This window comes from Chlorocebus sabaeus, chromosome 11, assembly GCF_047675955.1.
Source record: "Chlorocebus sabaeus isolate Y175 chromosome 11, mChlSab1.0.hap1, whole genome shotgun sequence".
NCBI classification, from domain to species: Eukaryota; Metazoa; Chordata; class Mammalia; order Primates; family Cercopithecidae; genus Chlorocebus; species Chlorocebus sabaeus.
In genome coordinates this window covers 6,946,784-6,972,426 of record NC_132914.1, presented here as the reverse complement: position 1 = coordinate 6,972,426, position 25,643 = coordinate 6,946,784, and the positions used below count along the sequence as shown (strand labels likewise).

Here is a 25,643-nt window from a genome sequence, read left to right as displayed (position 1 = left end):
CGGAAGCCGAGGGCCGCAATCCTCCGGTTTCAGCTTTTGCCCTTAGCGGAACCCGCCTTCACTTCCGCTATAGCGTCACATCCCCTCTACCCGGTCGCTGGGCAGAAGCTACTTCCGCCCCGAGTTACCGTAACTTCTGCCCTGAATATCTCGCAGACTAGCGGCGCCGGATGTGTTCCAGCCACTCCCGGAAGTGACTCGGCTTTTGCACGCCCCTCTTTCTCCATTAGCGCCCCCCCTACATTGCTATTTCCCTCCCTCCCCCCTTTTCGTTTCCGGCGCTCCCGCCTTCTCTCCGCAGAGCTCTTCTCTGAGCCTGTTGGGGGGAGGGAGGGAGGGGGGCGTGGAGGAATTGGGGTTCGCGGGAGCACGAGCTGCAGCACCACTTCCGGGTGAGTGCACTGGGAGGGCGGCGGGGCGGGGGGCCACCCACTGCCTAGCGCCCCCGCCCTGCGGGTGTCTCGCGCGCGTTCCCTGCGTGTGAGTGTGTGGGTCTGTCTCGCGCCAGAAGTGCGTGCCCGCGCGCTGCGCCTCGCGCTTTCTCCCCTCCCTCGCCCCCTCCTGGTCCTCCCACCCCATTCGGCTCCCTCCTTTCCCAGCAAACGCCGCCCCTCCCGCGCTCTGGCTCAGGCTCTGGCGCCGCCGCAGCCGTCGCCGCCGGGTGAGTCTCGCGCCGCTGCAGCCGGCGCGCGCCAAGCTCCCTGCTCCTCCCCCTCCCCTTTTCCCTGGGCGGGCGGGGAAGGGGGGGTCCACGATGTGACTCGTGTGTGTGTGTGTGTGTGTGTGTGTGTGTGTGTGTCCGTCCCGGAACCGGAAGTGGTTGTGGAGAAGCGGGCGATGGGGAGGAATGGGGGGGTTTAGGGGGCGGGTGCCTGTCTGGTGGGTGGCAGAGTTCAGCTCCCTGGAGGGGAAGGAGGGACGTCCCAAGGAAGGGTCTTTGAGAAAGGGGTAGGGGACGACATCAGGAGAAGGCTCCCAGGAACTGTCTCAGGGGAGCGAAGGTTTTGGGGGGACAGCTGGGGTCCCCAGTAGATAGACCACGGTGCAGGCTGAGGGAGGTACTTCTTGGCACAAGGCCTTGGGTAGGCAGGGGGCGAAGTCCTCGAAGAAGTGGGGGGAAGGCTAGAGGAAGTGACTGGGCCTGAACTGGCACTGTGCCTGACACAAGGGCTTGTGCATCCCCCAGCCCTCAGCTTTGCCTTCTGAAGCCACTCCTCTGGGGCAGAGACCCTCCTCCTCCTCCATCTCTTCTGTTCTCTGACCCCTGGTTACCTGTGGCCTGGGAACGAACCGAGGACCAGTCTCTGAGCCTAGGAGTGGAATCCACACGCTGGTGATAAGAGTTCGTCTTAGTTTCTGGGAATTGGATTTATTTCCCTCGTATCTACATAGAGGGTTGCACTACACTCCTGTTATTATATCCACCCATCTTTGGATTGCTGGCTGGGGGGTCTGCCTGCCTTCTAGACTGACTGCTGACAAATAATTCCTGAGGTTCTCCACAGTTCTGTGTTGGCTGCACCCTGCCTGGCCCCTGTAACCTAGACAATTTGTTTACAGAAAGTTCAGGAGCCCTGGAAAGGAGAAGGAATAAGACGGCAGGAGGAAGAGAGAGAGAGGGTAAGATAATTTTTGGGTTAATGGCTTTTCTGGTTTTGGGGGAGAAGGGGTCACAACCAAATGGGGCGTATGTGTGTGTTTCACAATGTGATGGAATACTTAAGAGCAATTGTAATGCTGAGATTTGTTGTGGGAGAAAAATTAGCTTCTATTATCTCTTGAGGGTCCCCAGGAAGTTTTTGTGTAAAAAGTTGGTACTGTACCGTATCACTTTCCATTCCCTCTAATGCTCATCAGGAATGAAATGTGAAATGCTCAGGTGAAGCCACTGAAGAGTGTTCCCTTGTGTCCAAAGGAGAGATTTTTATTCTGCTTTGGGACACAAAGACCCTAAGTGCCAATATAGTCCTTATGGAATTGCTTTCCTGTATCTGGAACAAGCAGGGCAGAGTTTAGAATGGAGTTCCTATCACCAATACTCCAGTGGAGTGTTAGAAGTGGGTCTGTGGAGTGATTAGAATCTGTGACACAGGATTATTTGAGTTTGGTGTGGCAAGATGAAATTTTCAGGGGAAAAAAAAAAGAACAAGAAAACAAAAAAACTGCTTCATGGGTAGTTTGGAGTGAAGTGGATAAAACTGTATGGAGTAGACTCCAGAAGTAGGTCTGCAAGAGTTTTGGGTAGCCTGAAAATGGCAGTGAGTCAACCTAAAGAGTTTGAGTTCGGAGCTTATGATCCCAGAGGTATCTTTTAAAAACCAGTTCCAGGTTGATTTATAAAATGCCCTGTGGGTTTCTGAGCCAAGTTGTTGATTAAATATTGGGTACATATCTCTTCTTCTCCAGTCTTATTTATTGTGACCTCACATTCCCGAGATCCATCATTTATAGTGGAACAGACAGGGCAAGGAGAACCACAGTGCTGTTCCTCCCACAGAATGCAGGGGATAGTGGTCCAGTGGTGCCCAGGGTAGAAGCTGTTGGCCCAGGTTGCCAGCTGTGTGGTGGTAGCAGTCCTGTTTAGTCTGTGCATGGTGTGATGGTGTTTCCCAGTAACAATGGGGTGCATTTGTTCTGAGTTACTTGTACTTGGAAGAGTTTATGGATAGTAGCAGGAAAGCCCCACACATCCTACTGGGATGGCCCTTCTTGAATGTCTTTAGAACCTGAGAGAAAGAGATTTTGTTTCCTTATTGAGGAAAAAAGAAAAAAAAAAAAACTTTCTCTGTGTTTCTTCATTTCAAGTCTTGAACTAAGGTAACTTTTTGCAGTTGTATGGTTTTGGAATGGTTTCTCAATAGTGTCTAAGTTCTTTCTGTAGTTGAATTCAAGTTCATTTTTTTTCAATCTTTTTCCTGTTGATGTTACTTATAGATGATTACTAAACTGGAGGCTATAGATTTGTTACTTTTGGGTAGATCCTTTGTAATTATGTAGTCCTCATTTAATTTTCACTAATTGGCGCTAATAGTCCTCATCTTGTGAAAGTATTTCTGTAACTCTTCCTTTCAGAAGCACTTGGGGTATTTAATTCTTTCTCTTTTTTGTGCTGCCTTTATCCCATCACCATATGCCTTACAAACTTATTTATAAAGGCCTCATCCTCTTCCATTCTCCATCCTAATAGAAACCTCGTGAAATGGTTAATTCTTCCACTTAAATAGTTAAGAGTCATCCACTGATATAGGACCTAGAATTAGAATTCACAAGTCTTGGCCGGTCACGGTGGCTTATGCCTGTAATCCCAGCACTTTGGGAGGCTGAGGAGACTGAATCACCTGAGGTCAGGAGTTCGAGACCGCCTGGCCAACATAGCAAAATCCCATCTCTACTAGAAATACAAAAATTAGCCAGGTGTGTTGGCAAGCGCCTGTGTTCCCAGCTACTCAGGAGACTGAGGCAGGAGAATTGCTTGAACCTAGGAGGTGGAGGTTGCAGTGAGCTGAGATTGTGCCACTGCGCACTCCAGCCTGGGCAACAAAGTGAAACTCTGTCTCAGAAAAAAAAAAAATGAATTCACAAGTCTTGATTCCCAAGGCCATTCTCTAGCTACTGAAGTTGATGAATGTATTTCATGATTTTCTAAGAGTTGGTTGTGTTAAGGGAATGCTATTTTCTTGGGAAAAGGAAGTCATGCTTTATTTGAAAAAACAACAGTAAAAAACAATTAGTGGGTTCTGGGAAAGAGATGGTGGTCTTCTCTTCTCCGTATCTGCCAAAAACACCTGCTGGAAGCCGTGTCATCTTTATCCCTGGCTGGTTGGTAGCATTATGGAAGGATGTGGTCAGACAGACAAAGCTCTGGTCTGAGAGTTCAAGTCCTGGTGTGTTTCATGACTGTTACTAATACTTGATAATGTCTCTCTTCTGTATCTCCTGAGGGTTTCTGAGATTTCTTTTGAGATTGGAGAAGGAGTATGCAGTTCTTATGTCTCTGAAGAGAAAATTATCCTCCAACTTATAGTAAACCTCCCTTCTTTTTTTTTTTTTGAGACAGAGTCTCGCTCTGTCACCCAGGCTGGAGTGCAGTGGCGCAATCTCGACTCACTGCAAACTCCACCTCCCAGGTTCACGCCATTCTTCTGCCTCAACCCCCCGAGTAGCTGGGACTACAGGCGCCCACCACCTCACCTGGCTAATTTTTTATATTTTTAGTAGAGACGGGGTTTCACAGTGTTAGCCAGGATGGTCTCGATCTCCTGACCTCGTGATCTGCCTACCTCAGCCTCCCAAAGTGCTGGGGTGCTGGGATTACAGGCATGAGCCACCACGCCCGGCCTTTTTTTTTTTTTTTTTTTTTTTTTGAGACTGAGTCTCGCTCTGTCGCCCAGGCTGCAGTGCAATGGTGTGATCTCTGCTCACTGCAACCCCTCCTCCTCCCAGGTTCAGGCGATTTTCCTGTCTCAGCCTCCTGAGTAGCTGGGATTACAGGCGCACGCCACCACGGCCGGCTAATTTTTTGTATTTTAGTAGAGACAGGATTTCACCGTGTTGCCCAGGCTGGTCTTGAACTCCTAAGCTCAGGCAATCCACCCGCCTTGGCCTCCCAAAGTGCTAGGATTACAGGCATGAGCCACCTCGCCCAGCAGTAAATGTCCCTTCTTATTAACAGAACAGTTGAGGCTTGGTGCAATAGTAAAGTTGATATGAGATCCCAGATTTTCAACCTGCCAGCATTTTTCTTTCTACCAGTTATATCTTTCCTTCTCTTTTGTTTTTTTCTTTTTATTCTCTTTTTCTTTTTTTCTTCTTTTTTTTTGAGACAGGGTCTCACTCTGTTGGCCAGACGGGAGTGCAATGCGTGATAATGGCTCACTGCAGCCTCGACCTCCTGGGCTCAAGCTAGCCTCCTGCCTCAGCCTCCCAAGTAGCTGGGGTTACAGGCGTGAGCCACCATGCCCAGCTCCTTTTTAAATTTTTTGTAGAGACGTTTGATTTTTTGTAGATACAAGGTCTCCCTATTTTGCCCAGACTGTTGTTGAATTCCTGGGCTCAAGTGATCCTTCTACTTTGGCCTCCCAAAGTGCTGTCTTTAAATATATTGGCATAATCATGGAAACTGGCACTCTCTGTGTAGACATGAGTTTTTTGTGTAACATCAGTGGGCTTCTTTGGGTGATAAGAATATTGATATGTGCCTGCTTGGATGTTGGGATGGATTGGATAAATTTCCTCCACAAAAGATAAAGTGGTAAAACAGACAGTAAGCAGGTCTGGCACCAGAGCGCCCTGTCACACAACTCTAGTGGGCGCCATTTACCTTGTATTCTGGCAGTAGTTTTGATTCTCAGCTCTCCATTGATCTCGTTTCAGGAGTACACCGATGACTAAGTCAGCCTCATCAGTGGCACAGTGGCATAGCATTTCTCAGGTGTCATTTTGCTGGTAAAGGTGGCTTCCAGTTGGATGAGCAGTACTCTCTGTGGTCCCCCTTTTGGACTGACCTATTTCTCAGAAGCCCGTAACGCATATGTAGTGTCTTGTCTTGTCCTTGGACCAACTGCGGTTCTCTTAAGAACCAAAGCAGAGCAATCAACTAGGTATCCAAGGAAGTGGAGGGGCTTTTTATTTATTTTCCTTTGTGACGTCTGGCCTCTTCATTCAGGCTCTGTCATCTTAAAATAAGTTATCTTGGTAGCTAAGGCAGGTTTCACAGAATAGGGAATATGACCTTGAACCGCATGTCATTTTGCTGTTATCAGAAACTTCAATTTTGAAAACATTTTTTGAGAACTAGCTGGAAAATACATAGTTCATTCCTGGAAATATTCTAAATTTTATTTCCTGAATCAAGCCATAACATCAGAAAGTGTGTACTACAGTTGTATGGTTTTGGTTCCTTGTAGAACCCCTTTCCTTAACTTGCTCTTTGGTGCCTGGATTCACATTCCTGCTTTGCTATTTACTGTTGGACTCTGTGCCTCTAGTTTTCTCATTTCAAATGGGAATTATAGTACCTACCTCATTGTTGCAGGGACTAAATGATGTAATAGTTGTAAAGTGCTTAGAACGCTGCCTTGAACACAATAAGTGCTTAATAAGTTTTAATGATAATGATTGTGGTGATATTGTCCACCACTTTTTTTTTTTTTTTTTTTTGGAGACAGAGTCTTGTTCTGTTGCCCAGGCTGGAGTGCAGTGGTGCGATCTTGGCTCACTACAACCTCCACCTCCCAGGTTCAAGCTATTCTCCTGTCTCAGCCTCTTGAGTAGCTGGGACTACAGGCGTCTGCCACCATGCCTGGCTAATATTTGTACTTTCAGTAGAGACAAGGTTTCACCATATTGGCCAGACTGGTCTTGAACTCCTGACCTCGTGATCCACCCGCCTTGGCCTCCCAAAGTGCTGGGATTACAGGCATGAGTAACCGTGCTGAGCCTCCTGCTTCCTACGTTTTCACATCCATAGTGCATTTACTTCCTTCGTTCTTTTTTTTTTTTTTCCTTTGAGACAGGTTCTTGATCTGTCACCCAGGCTGGAATGTGGTGGTGCAATCGCAACTTACTGCACTCAGGTGATTCTCCTGCCTCAGCCTCCCAAGTAGCTGGGACTACAGGTGCCTGCCACCACACCTTGCTAATTTTTGTATTTTTATTAGAGATGGGGTTTTGCCATGTTGGCCAGGCTAGTCTTGAACTCCTGAGCTCAAGTGACCCACCCACCCTGCCCTCCCGAAGTGTTAGTATTACAGGCATGAGCCACCACACCCAGCCAACTTCCTTGATTCTCTGGGGAAAATTATACATTGGCCCTTTGTTTCTTTTACTCTCCCTCTTAATTATTATTTTTGATCTTTTTTTTTTTTTTTGAGACAGAATCTTGCTCTGTTGCCCAGGCTACAGTGCAGTGGTGAGATCTCAGCTTGCTGCAGCCTCCACCTCCCAGGTTCAAGCAAGTCTCCTGCCTCAGCCTCCTGAGTAGCTGGGATTACAGACGTGTGCCACCATGCCTGGCTAATTTTTGTATTTTTAGTAGAGATGGGGTTTCATCATGTTGGCCAGGCTGGTCTCAAAGTCCTGACCTCAAGTGATCCACCCGCCTCGACCTCCCAAAGTGCTGGAATTACAGGCATGAGCCACCGCACCCATTCTCTCCATCCTAATTCTCTACTTCATTCCCACCATTTATCACCACTCTTATTTCTTGTCTGTTTCATTTCCCTCCACTAGAAGGTTAGACATGGATTGTGGATAAGACTTGAACCCCTAGCATTGTCTGCAAAATCTATATGTATGTAGTCTACTGTTGTTCAATTCATTAAATATGTAATTGTGTCTTGGGTGATAGAGTCATATGTTGGGGATGTTTATAAGACACAGATGTAAAAGATGTGATTGCTGCTTCCCAAAAAGTTTGGCAAGATTGGATTCTCTTAAACTGTGATCTGATTGTTATCTTGATTCTGTTGGCTGAAGATAACCTGAGACCCCCATCTTTGCTTTGTTTTGTTGTTTGTTTGTTTGTTTGTTTTTGAGACAGGGTTTCTCTCTGTTTCCCAGGCTGGAGTGCAGTGGCTCAATCTCTGCTGACTGCAGCCTCTGCTTCTCGGGCTTAAATGATTCTCCTGCCTTAGCCTCCCAAGTAGCTGGGATTACATGCACCCGCCACCATGCCTGGCTAATGTTTATATATTTTGTAGAGATAGGGTTTCACCATGTTGCCCATGTGGGTGGACTCAAGCAATCTGTCCACCTCAGCCTCCCAAAGTGCTGGGATTACAGATGTGAGCCACCGCAACTTGCATGTTTTTTTTTTTTTTGAGACGGAGTCTCACTCTGTCGCCCAGGCTGGAGTGCAGTGGCCAGATCTCAGCTCACTGCAAGCTCCGCCTCCCGGGTTTACGCCATTCTCTTGCCTCAGCCTCCCGAGTAGCTGAGACTACAGGCGCCTGCCACCTCGCCCGACTAGTTTTTTGTATTTTTTAGTAGAGACGGGGTTTCACCGTGTTAGCCAGGATGGTCTCGATCTCCTGACCTTGTGATCCGCATGTCTCAGCCTCCCAAAGTGCTGGGATTACAGGCTTGAGCCACCGTGCCCAGCCAGCTTGCATGTCTTTTAAGAGATGGGGTGTTGCTCTATTACCCAGGTTGGAGTACGGTAGTGTGTTCATAGCTCACTGCAGTCTTGAACTCCTGGGCTCAAGCAGTTTTCCCACCTCAGCCTTCTAAATACCTAGGATTATGGGTATACACGACCACACCCACTTCTTTTTTTTTTTTTTTTTCAATTTTTTTTTTAGAGACACGGTCTCAAATATATTGCTCACGCTGGTCTCAAACTCCAGACCTCAAGTGATCCTCCTGCCTAGGCCTCCCAAAGTGTTGGGATTACAAGCATGAGCCACCACACCCAGCTATAAGACCCCTTTATAAAGCTGTGGCTGGAAGGACCAAGTTAGTACCTGTATCAGAGACTGATTAATTTTATTGTGTTTTATAACTCAGAAAACAGAATTGATGTATACTTGATCTTTGGTCCTTATTAATAGTGAGCCTATTTATGTGAAACTGTTGTAGTCACAGATTTGGTACATTACACCCTTGCTACTTTTTAAAAAGGCTGAAATTCAGTTTTTCCCTTTATAGATTTTATGAAAATTGAGGGTGTTGTTTAATAGAACAAAAAAAGTGATGTTTTCTATAAAAGAATAAGGAACAGAGTTATGTTAGAGTGATTTTCAGCTTCAGCGCCTTTGTTGAAGATCCTTCCCTGTTTCCTTAGTATTTAAAACTGAGTTTCTGTGCCCAGCCTCCCCTTTAGCTCTCAGTATCTCTAGTGTCTGCCTCCAGTGTATCCTCAGTGGGTCTAACTTGCCTGTCAAGGGTCTTCCCCACCTGCACCTTGGTGGTGCTTTGCTCAGAGTAGCAGCCTGGTAATACTGTTTATTTTTTGTTGTTGTTCCTCATTTCTCCATTTCACCAGTCTCACACTCTCTTCTTCTTTGCTTTTTGTGGGGCTCTGTCTTTGCTGGTTCAGGATTTTGGGAAGCTACTCTTGACCAACATACTGCCAGTTAAACCTTGGTAGGAGAAGTGATCAGACTGTGAAACTGGGTGGTGGGATGCCTGTGTTCTGTACCCATCTGTTGCTTGTTGGCATGATTCTGAGGGGTTATTTTCTTGCTGTTTATTTCTCACAAAGGTTTCTTTTCCTTTTTTTTTTTTTTTTTTTGAGATGGTGTTTCACTCTTGTTGCCCAGGCAATGGCGTAGTCTTGGCTCACTGCAACCTCTGCCTCCTGGGTTCAAGCAATTCTCTTGCCTTAGCCTCCCGAGTAGCTGGGATTACAGGCACCCGCCACCATGCCTGGCTAATTTTTTGTACTTTTAGTAGAGATGGGGTTTCACCATGTTGGCCAGGCTGGTCTTGAACTCCTGACCTCAGGGGAATCAGCCCGCCTTGGCCTCCCAAAATGCTAGGATTACAGACGTTAGTCACTGCGCCCGGCCGGAAGCATAGTTTTTGAGAAATATAAAGCAGGAGTCTAGCACTCTTGCTATATGGTGTAGTGAGTGTTACTAAAAATATTTTGACTTGAGAATGGTGAAGGGTGAAAAAAATACAAAGCCAATAGAATGTCTATTCGAGTATAGTCAAATTTAAATATAAAAAACAAAAAACACAAAATTAATTTTTGAAATGTGTTTTTGTTAAAATATTTAACCCAATTCACTCCTAGAACTTCAATTTCACATTAGGAATTGAGGTTAGTAAACTGAAGAATATTAGTGAGATTTATATGTTTTATATTTTATGCATATATAATTTACATACAATAAAACACGAAGCTTTTAACTGTGTAGTTTGGTGAGTTTTGACCAAAAGATACACTATATTTACAAAACAGGCCCACTATTATGCCTATTCTGAAACGCTTTGGAAACCTGGGATACCGCTAGTGCCAGAACACTTTTAAAACTAGTAATTCCTTGATTCTCACTGCTCAGCACTGCATGTGTGGTGCCCAGTGTCGCACCATGGATGTTCTTAGACCTTGGTGGGATTGGTGGGGTGTGATCTTGATAGTAGGTGGTGCTCAAAATATGCTTTGATTCTGATTTTTTTTTTTTTTTTTTTTTTTGAAATGGGGTTTCGCTCTTGTTCCCCAGGCTGGAGTGCAGTGGCGCGATCTCAGCTCACTGAAACCTCCGCCTCCCAGTTCAAGCGATTCTCCTGCCTCAGCCTCCCAAATAACTGGGATCACAGGCATGCACCACCACACCCAGCTAATTTTTTATTTTTAGTAGAAATGGGGTTTCATCAGGTTGGTCAGCCTGGTCTCAAACTCCTGACATCAAATGATCCACCTACCTCAGCCTCCTGGAGTGCTGGGATTACAGGTGTGAGCCACCACACCCAGTCTTCATCTTTTAATTTTCTTAGTCGTTTTATGTTCTGGCCTGGAACCTTTTCAAACCACATAGAACTGTAGACGTATTGGTTGGAACTCTTGAAAAATTTTTTCTTTTTTTTTTGAGACGGAGTCTTACTCTGTCACCCAGGCTGGAGTGCAGTGGTGCGATCTCGGCTCACTGCAAGCTCCGCCTCCCGGGTTCACACTATTCTCCTGTCTCAGCCTCCCGAGTAGCTGGGACTACAGGCACCGACCACCACGCCTGGCTAATTTTTTGTATTTTTAGTAGAGATGGGGTTTTACTGTGTTAGCCAGGATGGTTTCAATCTTCTGACCTCATGATCTGCTTGCCTCAGCCTCCCAGAGTACTGGGATTACAGGCATGAGCCACCGTGCCTGGCCGGAACTCTTGAAATTTTTATTGGCTGGGCACAGTGGTTCATGCCTGTAATCCCAGCACTTTGGGAGGCCAAGGTGGGCTGATCCCTTGAGCCTAGGAGTTCAAGACCAGCCTGGGCAACATGGAAAAACCCTGTCACTACTTTAAAAAAAAAAAAAAAGAAAGAAAGAAAAGAAAGTAGTCCGGCATAGTGTTACACGGCCTGTAGTCCCAGCTCCCTAGGAGGCTGAGCCCGGGAGATTGAGGCTGGAGTGAGCTATGATTGTGCCCCTACAGTGTAGCCTAGATGACAGAGTAAGACCTTGTCTCAAAAACAGAAAAAATAAAACATAAAATTTTTATTTTAAGGAGTATAGTTTTGAAGAATAAGAGAAAGGAATAATGATAGGTACTAGTACCTGGCCGTTTTCAAGTCAGTCAGTGATTTGTTTTCTGTGACCTTAGGTACATCATTTCCCCTCTCATGACCTCAGTTTATTTTTGCTGGCAAAGGAAAGTAATACCAGTTTTTCTTCAGGGGGCATGAATAACATTGTGTGAGTAAATGCGATACGTATAAGTTCTTTCACAGTCATTAAGTAGGATAGCCTCTGTTGGATGGGGATACAGTGACAAGTGGCTCTGACCAAGAGACTAATGTGCTAGACACTAAGGTCTTGACTGCCAGTCCCCAACCATGTGATCAGGTGCCAGAGGAGACCAGGAACCTTTCAGTTCCCCTTCTCCATTGCTTAGCTTTTTCAGAGTAATTCCTGAATGTGATGTGTTCTCTCATTTTTTCTTCAGGTAGAATGGAAGAATCTCACTTCAATTCTAACCCATACTTCTGGCCTTCTATCCCCACAGTCTCAGGTCAGGTAAGTGGTGTTGCTTTCTTGCTCTCCCCAACTCTCAGTAGCAAGCTCTGTTACTGTGGAGACTGAAGGTACACCACATGCTGTTTTACTTCGTCCCCCACCGCTGAGCATTATCTAGTGTTTCTGCCTTGGCTTCTCTCTAGAAGGCCAAAGGTATGAAGTACTCATCCTTGATCCCTAAGGCGGACAGACACTGAAATGTGCTCACGAGCAAGCAGAATCAGCCTCTCAGTCTGAAGAGGGTGCTCCCTTCCCCTTCCTTTTCTCTTAGATTGAGAACACAATGTTCATCAACAAGATGAAGGATCAGCTGTTGCCAGAGAAGGGCTGTGGTCTGGCTCCACCTCACTACCCCACCTTGCTGACAGTGCCTGCCTCAGTGTCCCTGCCCTCGGGCATCAGTATGGACACAGAGTCCAAGTCAGACCAGCTGACCCCACACAGCCAAGCATCCGTTACCCAGAATATCACGGTGGTCCCTGTGCCGTCTACAGGACTGATGACTGCTGGTGAGCAACTCTGCTCTTCTCCAATCTGAGGTGTTGATCCTCCATGATCAGTACCCCAGGCTGGGGGGCTCCACGGACATGGGGAGTGGGATATGTGTTTGATTACTCAATCACATTTTTATTAAGTGCCTACTGTGTGCCTAGCAATGTGCTAGGCATTGTGGGGGATACAAAGAAGTAGAAGATGCGGTCCCTGCCTTTGAGGAGGTGACATTCTTTCCTTCTCTGAATCAAGGAGTCTCCTGTTCTCAGAGGTGGAGAAGAGAAGGGAGTCAATCAAGGGGTAAATCTCACTGTTACCAGGGGGGTGGGGACAAGGGTTAGGAGACCATTATTTTTCTACAGGGTTTGGGGTTTCCTATGTACTCTGGGTTGGGTCGGCGGGGGGTGAGGGGTTAATTAGACAATGATGTGGGGGAAATGAAATAGGGTTAGGATCAGAACTGAACAACATGACGCCATCTCCTTTTTCTCCCAATCCTAGGTCCGGGTTTGGTAATCACGTCCCCCTCAGGCTCTCTTGTGACCACAGCATCATCAGCTCAGACCTTCCCCATTTCGGCTCCCATGATTGTCTCAGCTCTTCCCCCTGGCTCACAAGCCCTGCAGGTTGTCCCTGACCTCTCCAAGAAGGTAGCATCGACCCTAACCGAGGAAGGAGGTGGAGGTGGTGGTGGAGGTGGCAGTGTGGCTCCTAAGCCGCCCCGGGGCCGGAAGAAGAAGCGGATGCTGGAATCAGGGCTGCCTGAGATGAATGACCCTTATGTCCTCTCCCCTGAGGATGATGATGACCATCAGAAAGACGGCAAGACCTACAGGTAAGACTCAGAGCCAGGGCAGGATGAGGCGAGGATGCCTAGCTTGGTGATTCTCCCTGTACTCTCATTGTGTTCTGCCCCAGTCAGGTGCTACACTCTTGACAGCTTCCCAACTCTGAGCCACTTGCATGTCAGGTGTCCCGTCATAGGATAGGAGGCAGAGCTGCTAGCATCTTGTTAGGATGCAGAGACCCATTTCACCCTTTCCTTTTTTTAACCCTTGTTTTGGGGGTCGTTAACACTGACTTATTTTTTAGTAACAAAGTAGAATCTCTCTAAGTAATGCCGTTTTATGCTGGGTTTGAGACTCTTGTCTGTAGTTCCTTTTTGCTTTCTACATATTCCATTCCTATTTTTCTAAGAATCTTTTCTGGTAAGCACCTAACCTATGTGCCATTCACCAGTTCCTGGGTCATATTTGAACACTGAGCCTGCCTCACCCTGCATGGTTGGGATGATGGGAGGGGCTTTCATAAGAAGGCAGGAGGAATAGGATGCCTCCCCCTTTGGAGTGTATACTTATAGAATGACTTTGCTCGCTTTCTGATTTATGAAAGTCATTTTGATTCTCCACTTCCTCTAAGTTTGCCTTTACCAAAAAGCATTATATGCATATTTGCATGTGATACTATATAAAAATAATTACGTAAGTAAACTCCCTGCCCTTTGAAAGTTGAACATGTTTTAATCCCTTTGAGAACTGTCATGTGCCCTAGTGGGTTTGGGGAGTTTGGTAGCACTGTGTAGAGTGGGATAACTACTGTCACAGCTTTGATATAGATGGGCAGATGTGCATGGCTGGGAGTCTGGGTCTGTCCTTAGTTCCTTAGTGTACCCAGATGGGCAATGTTGTTCCCATTTTAGGAGCGAAGGGAACTGCGGCACAGGAAATGGACAGAGCCTTGGGCTCATGGATTCAGTTCCCGGCTCCACCACGAATTTGCTGTGTGACCCTGGGCAAGTCCTTTTCCCCTCTCTGGGCCTCAGTTTCCTCATCTGTAAAATGGGGATAATTCTGTTTATGCCTCCCATTTGTTGGGAGTATATATCAGATAAGATTTGAAATGTTGGGAACTTCAAAAGAAAGTTAAGAAATAGTTACTTAGCATTTATTTTTATTTGTGTTGTATAGTTCTACTGTGGAGAGTAGCCTACAGAGTGTTTAAATCGCTCTTTATAAGTGGAAATGAGAGGAGTGTTGCTATGCAGAATTGAGCACTGCAGAATTCCAGCTCATAATCCAAAAGTTCATTGCAGCTTTATTATTACAGGTGTACCCCACTTTATACAATAAAAGTGTTCCTGGAAAATGTTTCCATCATATCATATTATAAAGGTACCTGACAAGTTTGATTCATTTAAAGGCATTCTTTTATATATCAGTTCATAAAATTAAAATCCCTTTTAAGTTATCATATAGAAATCTGGATTCTTATGTGTTTGTTTAAAGTGAGGCCATTGTGACATGGAGATACATCTATATACAATTTGTAGAAGTAGTGGAAGGATCCTTTCACATCCTATAGAGAGAGCCCTTCTAATGGATCCAGGGTCCTCTCATTCTGCCCTTTCTCCACTGGGACCCACATTAAAGCTATCTCTGGACTTTCCAAACTGTGTACATTAAAAGAAATGCGAATATACAGTTGGAAGAAAGCCTCAGAGGACTTTCCACACATTCAGTATTTTTGAAATTCCTGAATGACCCTCCACCCAGGTGACTACAAAGAACTCTGAAATTGAAGGGAGACTTACTGTATCCTAGGTAAACAATTTCTTCAGAAACTCAGAACTCTTGACGTTCCAAAGAATTTTTTTTTAAATTTGAGACGGAGTCTCACTCTGCCGCCCAGGCTGGAGTGCCGTGGCACAATCTCAACTCACTCTAACTTCCACCACCCGGGTTCAAGTGATTCTTGTGCCTCAGCCTCCCAAGTAGCTGGGACTACAGGCTCGCCACCATGCCCAGCTAATTCTTTTGTATTTTTAGTAGAAACAGGGTTTCACCATGTTGGCCAGGCTGGTCTCAAACTCCTGACCTCAGGTGATCTGCCTGCCTCAGCCTCCCAAAGTACTGGGATTACAGGCGTGAGCCACTGTGCCTGGCAAAAGAAATCTTTTTAATCACAATGAATTTCTATTTTGATGCATGTGTGGGTCAGCCATATCTGTTTCAGTGGTCAGTAGCATTTGACTGGGTATTGGGGGAATTGGGTTCTGTTACTCTGGGCAAGTCAACATATCTCCCACTCTTCATTCCCATATATAAAATGGGAAGATCAGTCATGCCTTCATCTACCTTGTAGAAATGTTTTGAGGCAAAGTCAGAATATCTGAAATTGTTTTGAGCATTTTAGGAAGCATGGATGATCATTCAGTGGCCATTGTAATCATTATAATCAAGGCCATTGCATTGTATGCTTCCGAGGGGCCCCGTTCTCATGGTGCTGGATGTGAATGGTGCCCCTGGAGGAATGCACCCAGTGATATGGATGCTGGCTTTTCTATCCTCTGCTGACTGCCACAACTCTCCAAAATTAAATTTCTTTCCAACCACCCAGCACCTTGCATTAGAGGACTCTCTTATTTGACTTCATAGGATTTTCAACTTGGAAATCTTTTAATGATCTCCTTGGTTAGTCCCTTCCTGGCAGATGATTCCAATCTCTGCTTGAATACCTCTGGTATTAGGAATCTTAAAGTAGGCTGGCCTCATGGCTTTGTAGTGAATAACTGCCCTTTGGCAAATTACTTTCTGAGTCTTTGTGTTCCTTTCTGTAAAACATGGGTAAGACTTGCCAGGTTGTGAGGAGTAGAAACTGTGTGTCTGAAGTGCCTAACCTAGTGCCTGGCACTGTCAGGCCTAACAACAAATGGCAACTATTATCATTGTGCTCATCATCATTATTATACCTAGTGTATTCTGAGATTGCTCATTCCCTTGCCAGCACATTATAAATGAATTTAAGTTTTGCAAGTTCTCTTATTGGAAACTTTGATTAAGTGGGTTATTATTATTTTTTTTTTAAATTAACCTTAATGTTAAGGGCAGAATTGTTTATTGAACACCCTCACACACAAATTGATGAGATTTTATTTGGGTTAAAATAAATATGTTTTACCTGTCTGAGAAATTGTAGCATCAAGGGAAATTAGTTTGCAACTTTAGTACAGTTGCCCTTCAAGTGACAATGTGTCCAGCTTCTAACCTCAGTCTTAGTGAAATATTTACTAGCATGAGCTCGTCTGTCAGCACTAAGGCTTAAGATGAATGCAGTTTTATTACTGGAGAATACTTGGCTTACCTTTGACTGTCCTAGGTGTTTGCTGGCCCTTCTGGGGGCAAAAGTTTAGTTCTCCATTTTATACACCGGAAAATTGAGGTCTATTAATGAGCAAGTTTGTAACTGAACCCGAGTAGAAGCCAGGCATCCCGATTCCCACTGGTTGTGTCCTGTGGGTTATGCCCACTATAGACAGAGCCTCCTCGTCTCCTGCAGTGATTGCGCATCTCAGACAACTGCCAGGGATCAATAATCCGGTAACTAAAAAATTTTCCTGAGGTGAAAAAAGTGCAGAAATCATCACCCCACACCACCTGAAGCCTCTCTTAAGAAGATAAGTTAGGGAGAACCCAAAGAAGAGGGACTTGTGCTAATTGCCTGGCTTCCAGGCCATTGCCTTTTCTACTAGCTCCCATTTTACACTGGTGAATTGCTTACGAAAATGAAAAATGGCTTTTACTCAGTAAAGTTTGAATAGTTGTGGCTTAACTTGCTCAGAGGCCTCCTTATTTGATATTTGGTGGACAATACCAGAGTGGAAAGGATTGCCAACTTGGGATGAGTGAAAGTATGATCAGGTGCTACTGATGTCAACCCAGAGTGCTGACACTGGCTGCATGTGCTAGGGAAGAGGAAAGGTTAGCTTCGAAGATAGGTGTTCTGGAAACATTTTTCTCCCAAATGCTTGAGGGATGGCACCTTCCCCTAGCAGCTACCTTGGTCATTGCAAAAGTGGTTTTCACTTGATTGTCAAGGGGCTATGGGCAAGGGGTGGGTAGATGATGGATGGAACATCAGATAAGAGGGTGGAGAGCAGACATACATGGTTTGAAAAAGCCCCTCCAAATAATTCTGATACTTCCTCACCCCCATCCCTCTAGAAATCACTGCCAAAAAGGAAGTAGGGGACAATCTGAGGGAAGAAAATTATCTGTGGAGGCAAGAGAGGATCTAGTTAGTTGTTCCTCATTATCATCCTGGGGTCTTGAGGAATACAGAGGCATGTACTTCATACATAGGAACATTAGAGAAAGGAATTCCTTAAATGTTTGAAATCAAGCTGTAGGCAGAAAGAAAACAAGTTAACTGATATTCCTGGCCCATTGAAATTTGCATCTAGGCCGGGCGCGGTGGCTCAAGCCTGTAATCCCAGCACTTTGGGAGGCTGAGACGGGCGGATCACGAGGTCAGGAGATCGAGACCATCCTGGCGAACACGGTGAAACCCCGTCTCTACTAAAAAGTACAAAAAAACTAGCTGGGTGAGGTGGCGGGTGCCTGTAGTCCCAGCTACTCGGGAGGCTGAGGCAGGAGAATGGCGTAAATCCTGGAGGCAGAGCTTGCAGTGAGCTGAGATCCGGCCACTGCACTCCAGCCTACGCGACAGAGCGAGACTCCATCTCAAAAAAAAAAAAAAAAAAAAAGAAATTTGCTTCTGCCCGGAGTTCATACTGTTACTCTGTTTTATCTGGTTGAAATACATTTTTGCACATCGAGGCAGTCCAGTCATTCAGCAAACATTCATTGAATATTTATAATGTGCTGGGCACCATGTTAGACACTTAGGCCATGAAGATGAATACATAGAGCCCTACTCTCAGGTTGGAGTAGGATAGAGCTCAGATAGGTGGGCTTCTCTTGGACGTAGAGGGGAGGGTTCAGCCACACCTTCTTGATGGGAAGGGTTCTAACCATTGCCCTCACTTGGCTTAGGTGCCGGATGTGCTCACTGACATTCTACTCCAAGTCGGAGATGCAGATCCACTCCAAGTCACACACCGAGACCAAGCCCCACAAGTGCCCACATTGCTCCAAGACTTTCGCCAACAGCTCCTACCTGGCCCAGCACATCCGTATCCACTCAGGGGCCAAGCCCTACAGTTGTAACTTCTGTGAGAAATCCTTCCGCCAGCTCTCCCACCTTCAGCAGCACACCCGGTAAGGCTGCTCTCGGTTTACCCCACTACCTGGCCGTGAACCCTAAGGCCATGTTACCTGCACCTACTCCTCCACATGTATTTCTTTTCCCTTTCACCTTTGCCCATTGGTAGCCTCAACCTCCTATTACTGTCTGTGGAAATTATATATCCTAGCTCTTTGGGGGGCCTTGAAAATTGTGGTCTCCAATTCCGAAGTCTGGAACAATTTTTGTGGTTTCTCTCTGTGTCTGTGTTTGGAAATCTTCTGCAGAGCAGGCCTGCTTTTACTATATGCTTCAGTTCAGAGCCAAGGTGTGCATTCAACTTCAGGTCCATGGGGAACAGGCGGTATTGGTCTTTGTTCAAATTACTATTTGGAAGCAGGGTATCTGTGGTGAGTGTGTTAACCTTAGGAAAAAGCGGAGGGTTGATGAGATTGATTACTTTAAGGTTACCAGGAGCCATGGGTTGCAGCTCTTCATCATCTCACTGCCATTCTAGCCACCGACTTACAATCAGCAACAACCTAGATCTGGGTGTCCTCTTCATTTGCCTATCCAGGCTGGAGTGCTTTTGGGAGGAGGGAGGAAGGGGGTGCTCTCATCCGTCAAGCAACATCATTTCACCCAGCAGAGAGCTGAGCCCCTGGTGTCGAACTGCTTCCTCCTCCCCCCTTCCCTCCTCTCCTCTCCGGCAGGATCCACTCCAAGATGCACACGGAGACCATCAAGCCCCACAAGTGCCCGCACTGCTCCAAGACCTTCGCCAACACCTCCTACCTGGCCCAGCACCTCCGTATCCACTCGGGGGCCAAGCCCTACAACTGTTCCTACTGCCAGAAGGCCTTCCGCCAGCTCTCCCACCTCCAGCAGCACACACGGTAAGGGAGAGTGGCGGGCTACTGACCCCGCCCCGCTGGCATGCCCTCCCCACCCCCGCCCCGGACACACACAACAACCCGCATGCGGGGGGCGGGGGAGAGACCTGGCTGGAGGAGAGACCTGGCTGGCATCTGGGAGAAGGAAGACCAAACACCACTGGAGATTCAAATGGACACAGAGAGAGCCTCTCTGGGGCAAGAGCTACATCGGGGAGCTGCAGTGACTGTATGATATTCACTGGTCCATGGGAGACAGACACGTACCTGGAGTGGAGACATCTTTTCTCTTATTTTCCTCCCTGAAAATACTCATGTACCCGTCTTGCAAGATTTGCCCCTTGATGCCAAAACAGAGTCATTTGAGTGGAGAAGACCGTACCTCTAGCCCTTAGGGCACCAATTATGAACAGAAGATAAAATCAGACATTAGCTGGGCACCAGCCTGGTGACACCCACAGCAACAAGCAAGGCTCCGAGGGATGCCAAGATTAGAGAACAAAAGAAAACATGTACTAAATGTTCAGAGAGAATCAGCAAACAGAAAATGAAAAACCTCATGCTTCGTAAAGATGCCCAGTGTTTATCCCGTTAATCTGGAGTGACTAGGAAGAAGTGAACCTGCCAACTAGAAGAGGTGATTATCTCCTTCGGTGCTATCTCAAGTTGGAGTCCAGACTTACAGGCCATAGACCGTCTCACCCGGCTTCTTGTGGATGTGATGATCTCAAAGTGATCAGGCATCTTGCTTTGAGAAGAGGAGGAATCAGGCTTTCTTCACAAAGAAGAGACGTGTCCTGTGACGTTTTTGAGATTTTATACCAGAGGTCCAGAAAAGCACCTGGTCATGGAGATGGTTCTGAAGTTGCTGATGAGGAGCAGGTGTCACTGCACCCTTAAGTCCTTGGCTCATCTTAGCAGAGGGCCCTGTGGTGTTGGGGAAAGAGGTCACATTGGTACTAAACTAGGCATTTCCTGCCATTAGGGGGCTGGATTGCAAAAAGTACTTAGAAGTTTTCATGAGTTTCCATTCATATCACTACTACTGTCCACAATCAGTGTAACTCTGCTTTTCTTTGATACCATAACATTCTCTGGAAGTGATGCTCAAGGCTGAGGGGACTTTCTGGCTATAAGGTGGGACCAAGGAAGACGCGTTGGGCTTTTCTTTTTCCTTGCCATTGTGTTTATCTTAATGTTCTTGAATGTTCGTTAGGACAGTTACTGTAGGAGCTGAGTTGTATGCCAAATTGTGGGCTGCCTGTCCCTTGGGTGCCAAGTCCTCAGTCACTCCTCCCCCAGCAGAGAGGAGCCTTAGCTTGAGCTGAGTGATGCAGGCATTGACTAGAAGCAAAGCGTTAGTACCTGATCCACATTAGAGAGGAAAGCTGGTGCCTCTTGGAGGCCCATCTGATGTGCCTCCTTAGGAGAGCAGGATTGACCTGGAGAAAACTTGTTGAGCCAGTTCCTAAGTGGTCTTGCTGACATTCTTTCCCTTTCTTCTCATCCTGTGCAGAATTCACACTGGTGATAGACCATACAAATGTGCACACCCAGGCTGTGAGAAAGCCTTCACACAACTCTCCAATCTGCAGGTAAATGTTCCACCCTCCACACAGACCTTGAGTCTGAGACTTGGGGCCATTTGAATAGTATAGTGGTTCTCAAATGTTTTCAGGACTCTTTTACACTCAAAAATTATCGAGGGACCCAAAGAGTTTTTGTTTATGTGGGTAATAGCTATCTACGTAGAGGTTGTAAAACTGAAAAACCTGAAAAATATTTATAATGGTAATCTGTTTAGAAAGAACAAAAACCCATTGTGTGTTAACATGAATAACATATTCCAAGACCCTCCAAAAACAACTGAGTGAGAAGAATGGCATGATTATACATTTTTGCAGGTGTCTATTTTTAATTTTGGGGACAGGACCTTGCTCTGTCACCCAGGCTGAGTGCAGTGGTGTGATCATGGCCCACTGCAGCCTCAGCCTCCCGGTCTCAAGTGATCCTTTCACCTCAGCCTCCCAAGTAGCTGGGATTATAGGCATGCACCACCACACCTGGCTGGTTTTTTAATTTTTGTAGAGATGGGGTCTTGCTGTCTTGCCTAGGTTGGTGTCGAACTCCTGGACACAGGCCATCCTCCCGCCTCAGTCTCCCCAAAGTGCTGGGATTGCAGGCATGAGTCATCGCACCTGGCACAGGGATCTTTAATGTCTTAAGCTAGAAGATGAGTAGATTCTCATATCTGCTGCATCTGGCCTATTGTGTTGTCACACATCATGTAACCTCTGTAAAGGTTACATGTAAAACATATGGCAAAGTGAAGCCACTTGAAATTTTGAGGCAAGCAGGATTTCAGTTAGGTTTTTCATTTTGGGGGTGTGTGTGTGTGTTTGAGACAGGCTCGCTCTGTCACCTAGACTGGAGTGCAATGATACGATCTCAGCTCACTGCAGCTTCCACTTCCCGGGTTCAAGAGAGACAAAGGCAAACATTGTCTTATTATTTTGAAAAGATTTGGCTGGGCGCAGTGGCTCACACCTGCAATCTCAACACTTTGGGAGGCCGAGGTGGGCGGATCACCTGAGCTCAGGAGTTCGAGACCAGCCTGGCCAACACGGTGAAACTTCGTCTCTACTAAAAATACAAAAAAAAATTAGCCGGGCATGGTGGCATGTGCCTGTAGTCCCAGCTACTTGCAGGGTGAGGCAGGAGAATCGCTTGAACCCAGGAAGCAGAGGTTGCAGTGAACCAAGATTGCACCACTGCACTCCAACCTGAACGACAAAGTGAGACTCCATCTAAAAAAAAGAAAAAAGAGTTTTGATCCTGTGGGCCCCCTGCGAAGATCTTAGTGTTCCCTAAAGATCCCCGTGCCTTACTTTAAGAACTGCTGGACTGGTGAGACGGGCATAAGCTGTCTTGGGATCCCGGTATGTGCTACATGAGGTATGCTTCCACCCTTAGCCTGTAGCTTCTCAAGTTTCATTTGAAACAATTTCTACTTTCTTCAGATGGAGAGAGAAGCTGGGAGGCCTGACACCTACCTTTTTGCTTTCCATCAAGGTCAAGGGGGCAGGAGGGAAGAGGACAATGTATTCATTCTGGTTTCTCCCAATTTTCTCAGTCCCACAGACGGCAACACAACAAAGATAAACCCTTCAAGTGCCACAACTGTCATCGGGCGTACACGGATGCAGCCTCACTAGAGGTGCACCTGTCTACGCACACAGTGAAGCATGCCAAGGTGTACACCTGCACTATCTGCAGTCGGGCATACACATCAGTGAGTGCTCCGTTTCTTCTCTTTCCTTCCTGATAGTCCTCTAAGAGTACAGTCCACTTCATCCCATTTTCTGGGTAGAGATCTGTTGCAGCAAATACCCTGCCTCCCTAGCTCCAACTTAGCAGAACAAGTAAATGTTCAGAGATTAATTAGACCCATAGCCGAGGAGTTTAGGGGATGCCTGATCCCCTAATCCTATAGAGATTGATAAACTGTAATTCTTCATTTTACTTAAACATAAGGCAAAATAAAGCCACTTGAAATTTTGAGGGGAGCAAGATTTCAGTTAGGTATTTTCTTCTTTTTTTTTTTTTTTTTTTTTGAGACAGAGTCTTGCCTTGTCACTCAGGCTAGAGTGCAGTGGTGTGATCTCGGCTCACTGCAACCTCCACCTCCTGGGTTCAAGCGATTCTCCTGCCTCAGCCTCCTGAGTAGTTGGGATTACAGGTGCATGTCCCCTCGCCCAGCAAATTTTTGTATTTTTAGTAGAGACGGGGTTTCACCATGTTGCCCAGGCTGGTCTCAAACTCCTGACCTCAAGTGATCCACCTGCCTCGGCCTCCTAAAGTGCTGGGATTACAGGCATGAGCCACCACACCTGGCCCAGTTAGATATTTTCTGAGACTCCAGGAAAGGTTGTAAGGTTGTTTCATTCAGGGGTCTTCGAAAAAAATAGCAGCTCATTCCTTTGCCAGTTGAATGTTCACTGACTTCTAAAGGTTCCCCTCTTTTTTCTCAGTAGTGAGCCACTGAAAGTGCTACTTGAGTTTGCTCAGTCTTGGCTCCAGAAAACCAGTATAAACCTTAACTCTAGCAGAATCAGAGCCTAGGGTGCTAGTTACAAGTAATCTCTTTTCCTTCTTCTTCATCCCTCAACTTCTTTTTACCGTCTCCCTCAGGAAACATACCTTATGAAACATATGCGCAAACACAACCCTCCTGATCTTCAGCAACAAGTGCAGGCAGCGGCGGCGGCGGCAGCAGTGGCCCAGGCCCAGGCTCAAGCTCAAGCGCAAGCCCAGGCTCAGGCTCAGGCTCAGGCTCAGGCCCAGGCCCAGGCCCAGGCCCAGGCCTCCCAGGCATCACAGCAGCAGCAGCAGCAGCAGCAACAGCCACCACCACACTTCCAGTCTCCTGGGGCAGCCCCCCAGGGTGGGGGTGGTGGGGACAGCAACCCCAACCCTCCACCCCAGTGTTCCTTTGACCTGACCCCCTATAAGACGGCGGAGCATCATAAGGACATCTGCCTCACTGTCACCACCAGCACCATCCAGGTGGAGCACCTGGCCAGCTCTTAGAGATCCGTGCTGCCACCCACTGGGAAGAGGAAGAAGTAGTCCTGGTTTCTTCTTTCTCCAACTCCTCTTGGTGGGAAAAGTCCTCTTCTTCTTCACAGGCCTTGGCTCCATCTCCTTGGGCCTCAGGCACAGCTTTCCTTCACAGGATACCATCCTTTTTGTGAACTCTTCAAAAGGAACATCAGCCCTCCTGATTGCAAAGGAATACTGAGCTGATGGTGTCATCCAGCAGCCTCCCCTCCCAAGCAAAGCTTTTAAAATTGGGGGTTGGTGCTCAAGGGAAGGATTTGCTATGACCTCATAGAAACTTGTCCAGTGTGGTCACTTACCCTATCCTTACCCTCCTTATCCTCAAAGTTTGGGTTGATAGAAGACTAGAGGCTGGCCCTCCCAGATAGCAGAGAAAAGGGAGCCCCAAATGCAGCCAGCCTCTTGTTCTGCTCTTGCCTGCAAAAGAACAGAGGTTTCTCAGTTGCCTCAGTCCCTGAGAGCCATTTCTTCCCCTATATCGTCTCACTTCACTTCCTGTTGACTGCTGGTAGAAGATTTGGGGTAGGGGACAGACCTCCTTTTATTTGAAGGGGGCAAGGGCTGAGATGTGGTCCCCAAGGGGCCAGAAATTCCCAAGTTGGTCACAGGTGGCTTAGAAGTGTGGGTTATGGTTTTAGGGATGTCCTTGGAGCCTCTCTCCTTCTCTGCCTACACAGACCCTATACTCTCAGTCTCCCCAACCCACCCCCCAAGGAGCTGTGGGAGGCTTTGTGTTATCTGTGAAACTCCAAAACAGGGGTGTTGCGGAGAAGGGAGAGTTCAAGGCAAACACAAGGACTGGACTTAGCTCCCTAGGTGCCACGGTCAGATGCCGGACACGGATTTATATATAAATATATATATATAAATATATTATACCCACTCATCACGGCCATCTTTGTTGTAACCATTTCTGTGTTTATAAATGTATTATCTCTGAGAATTTTCATATTTGATGTTTTATTTTTGTCCTTTTTTTCCCTCCCTCCACCCCTGTCCTCCAGCCACAGCATTTTTTTTTTGTCTTTTTTTTTTTTTTTTTTTTTTTTTAATCATGGCAGATTTCAGAGAAAAGGAAATTTAAAAAAAAAAATCAGGAAACCAGTTGTTATAAAGCAATCTAAAAATGAAGAAAAAAAAAAAGAAAAAACCTTATGTACAAACCAAGGGGTGTTTTTAGAACATTGTATAGAAATAAATTCATGTAAAAGGATCAGAGGCAGTGGAGCTACTGATGTGAGCGAGCATGTGGAAAAGGCATTTGGGGAGATGTCCAAGAATAGTATTTATAAACTGATTAATAGCAGAGTGTGTGTGTGATGAACGAGTGCTTGTGTGATGATGTCCCATGTGTGCAGTTCTCCAGTCATGGAAGGGTACAGTTTCATGATGTCTCCAGTGAATCCTGGTTGATGAGGACTTCTACATACGCATTCTGTCATGGGGGATTGCATTTCCTAAATAGGTGAGAGCAAGGCTTTGGTTATGTGTTAACCCAACAGCTCAGCTCCCTATGGAAGAAAAATGGAAGCCTCTTGGAAGGATCCACACTCCTGCCTGAGTCTGGAAGAGGGGCTTGCAGTTGGCAGTGTATCCATATGTATGTTTATTGACTTGTGGAAATCATAACCGGTTAAGGGGTGCAAGATTGGTTTATGCAGGAGAGCTGTAGTACTGTGGAGTAGAATGTGGTCATGAAACCTGGACTTAAGCCCTTTGCCTACCATCAACCAGTGTTGACCAGGGTGCTGCTTCAACTGTTAGTGAAGGGATTGGACTAGATAACTCTCAAGATACCTTTTTTGAGAACTAAGAAGCTTGCTTTAAGGCTGGGTGCGGTGGCTCACACCTGTAATCCCAGCATTTTGGGAGGCCGAGGCAGGCAGATGACTTGAGGTCAGGAGTTCAAGACCAGCCTGGCCATTATGGTGAAACCCCATCTCTAC

General features: G+C 46.4%; 1 protein-coding gene across 18 annotated transcripts; it reads left to right on the top strand.

Annotated features, from left to right (window-relative positions):
• The first annotated feature begins 183 nt into the window (after window positions 1–183).
• On the top strand, window positions 184–24,640 carry ZNF384 (zinc finger protein 384). 18 transcript variants are annotated; one of them, XM_007967381.3, is made up of 13 exons: window positions 257–392; window positions 600–661; window positions 1,561–1,620; window positions 11,601–11,671; window positions 11,943–12,180; window positions 12,416–12,463; window positions 12,665–12,998; window positions 13,863–13,955; window positions 17,995–18,219; window positions 18,898–19,080; window positions 20,594–20,672; window positions 22,211–22,369; window positions 23,269–24,640. In XM_007967381.3, exons 4-13 carry the CDS (start codon window positions 11,606–11,608, stop codon window positions 23,665–23,667), a joined length of 1,824 nt encoding a protein of 607 aa, XP_007965572.2. In that variant the 5' UTR covers window positions 257–392; window positions 600–661; window positions 1,561–1,620; window positions 11,601–11,605; the 3' UTR covers window positions 23,668–24,640. The 18 variants fall into 18 exon arrangements, with proteins under 18 accessions (XP_007965579.1, XP_037844288.1, XP_037844292.1 ...); XM_037988356.2 differs by having other exon boundaries at window positions 373–392; window positions 1,187–1,620; XM_007967388.3 differs by lacking the exon at window positions 600–661 and having other exon boundaries at window positions 184–392.
• Window positions 24,641–25,643: the final 1,003 nt, after the last annotated feature.

Bases quoted from the DNA above. Each gene is read 5' to 3' on its own strand.
- ZNF384 (XM_007967388.3), top strand. From the start codon at position 11,606: ATGGAAGAATCTCACTTCAATTCTAACCCATACTTCTGGCCTTCTATC. The intron at 11,672-11,942 runs GTAAGTGGTGTT...CTTTTCTCTTAG, and splicing joins TCCCCACAGTCTCAGGTCAG to ATTGAGAACACAATGTTCAT. The intron at 12,999-13,862 runs GTAAGACTCAGA...TTCCCATTTTAG, and splicing joins AAAGACGGCAAGACCTACAG to GAGCGAAGGGAACTGCGGCA.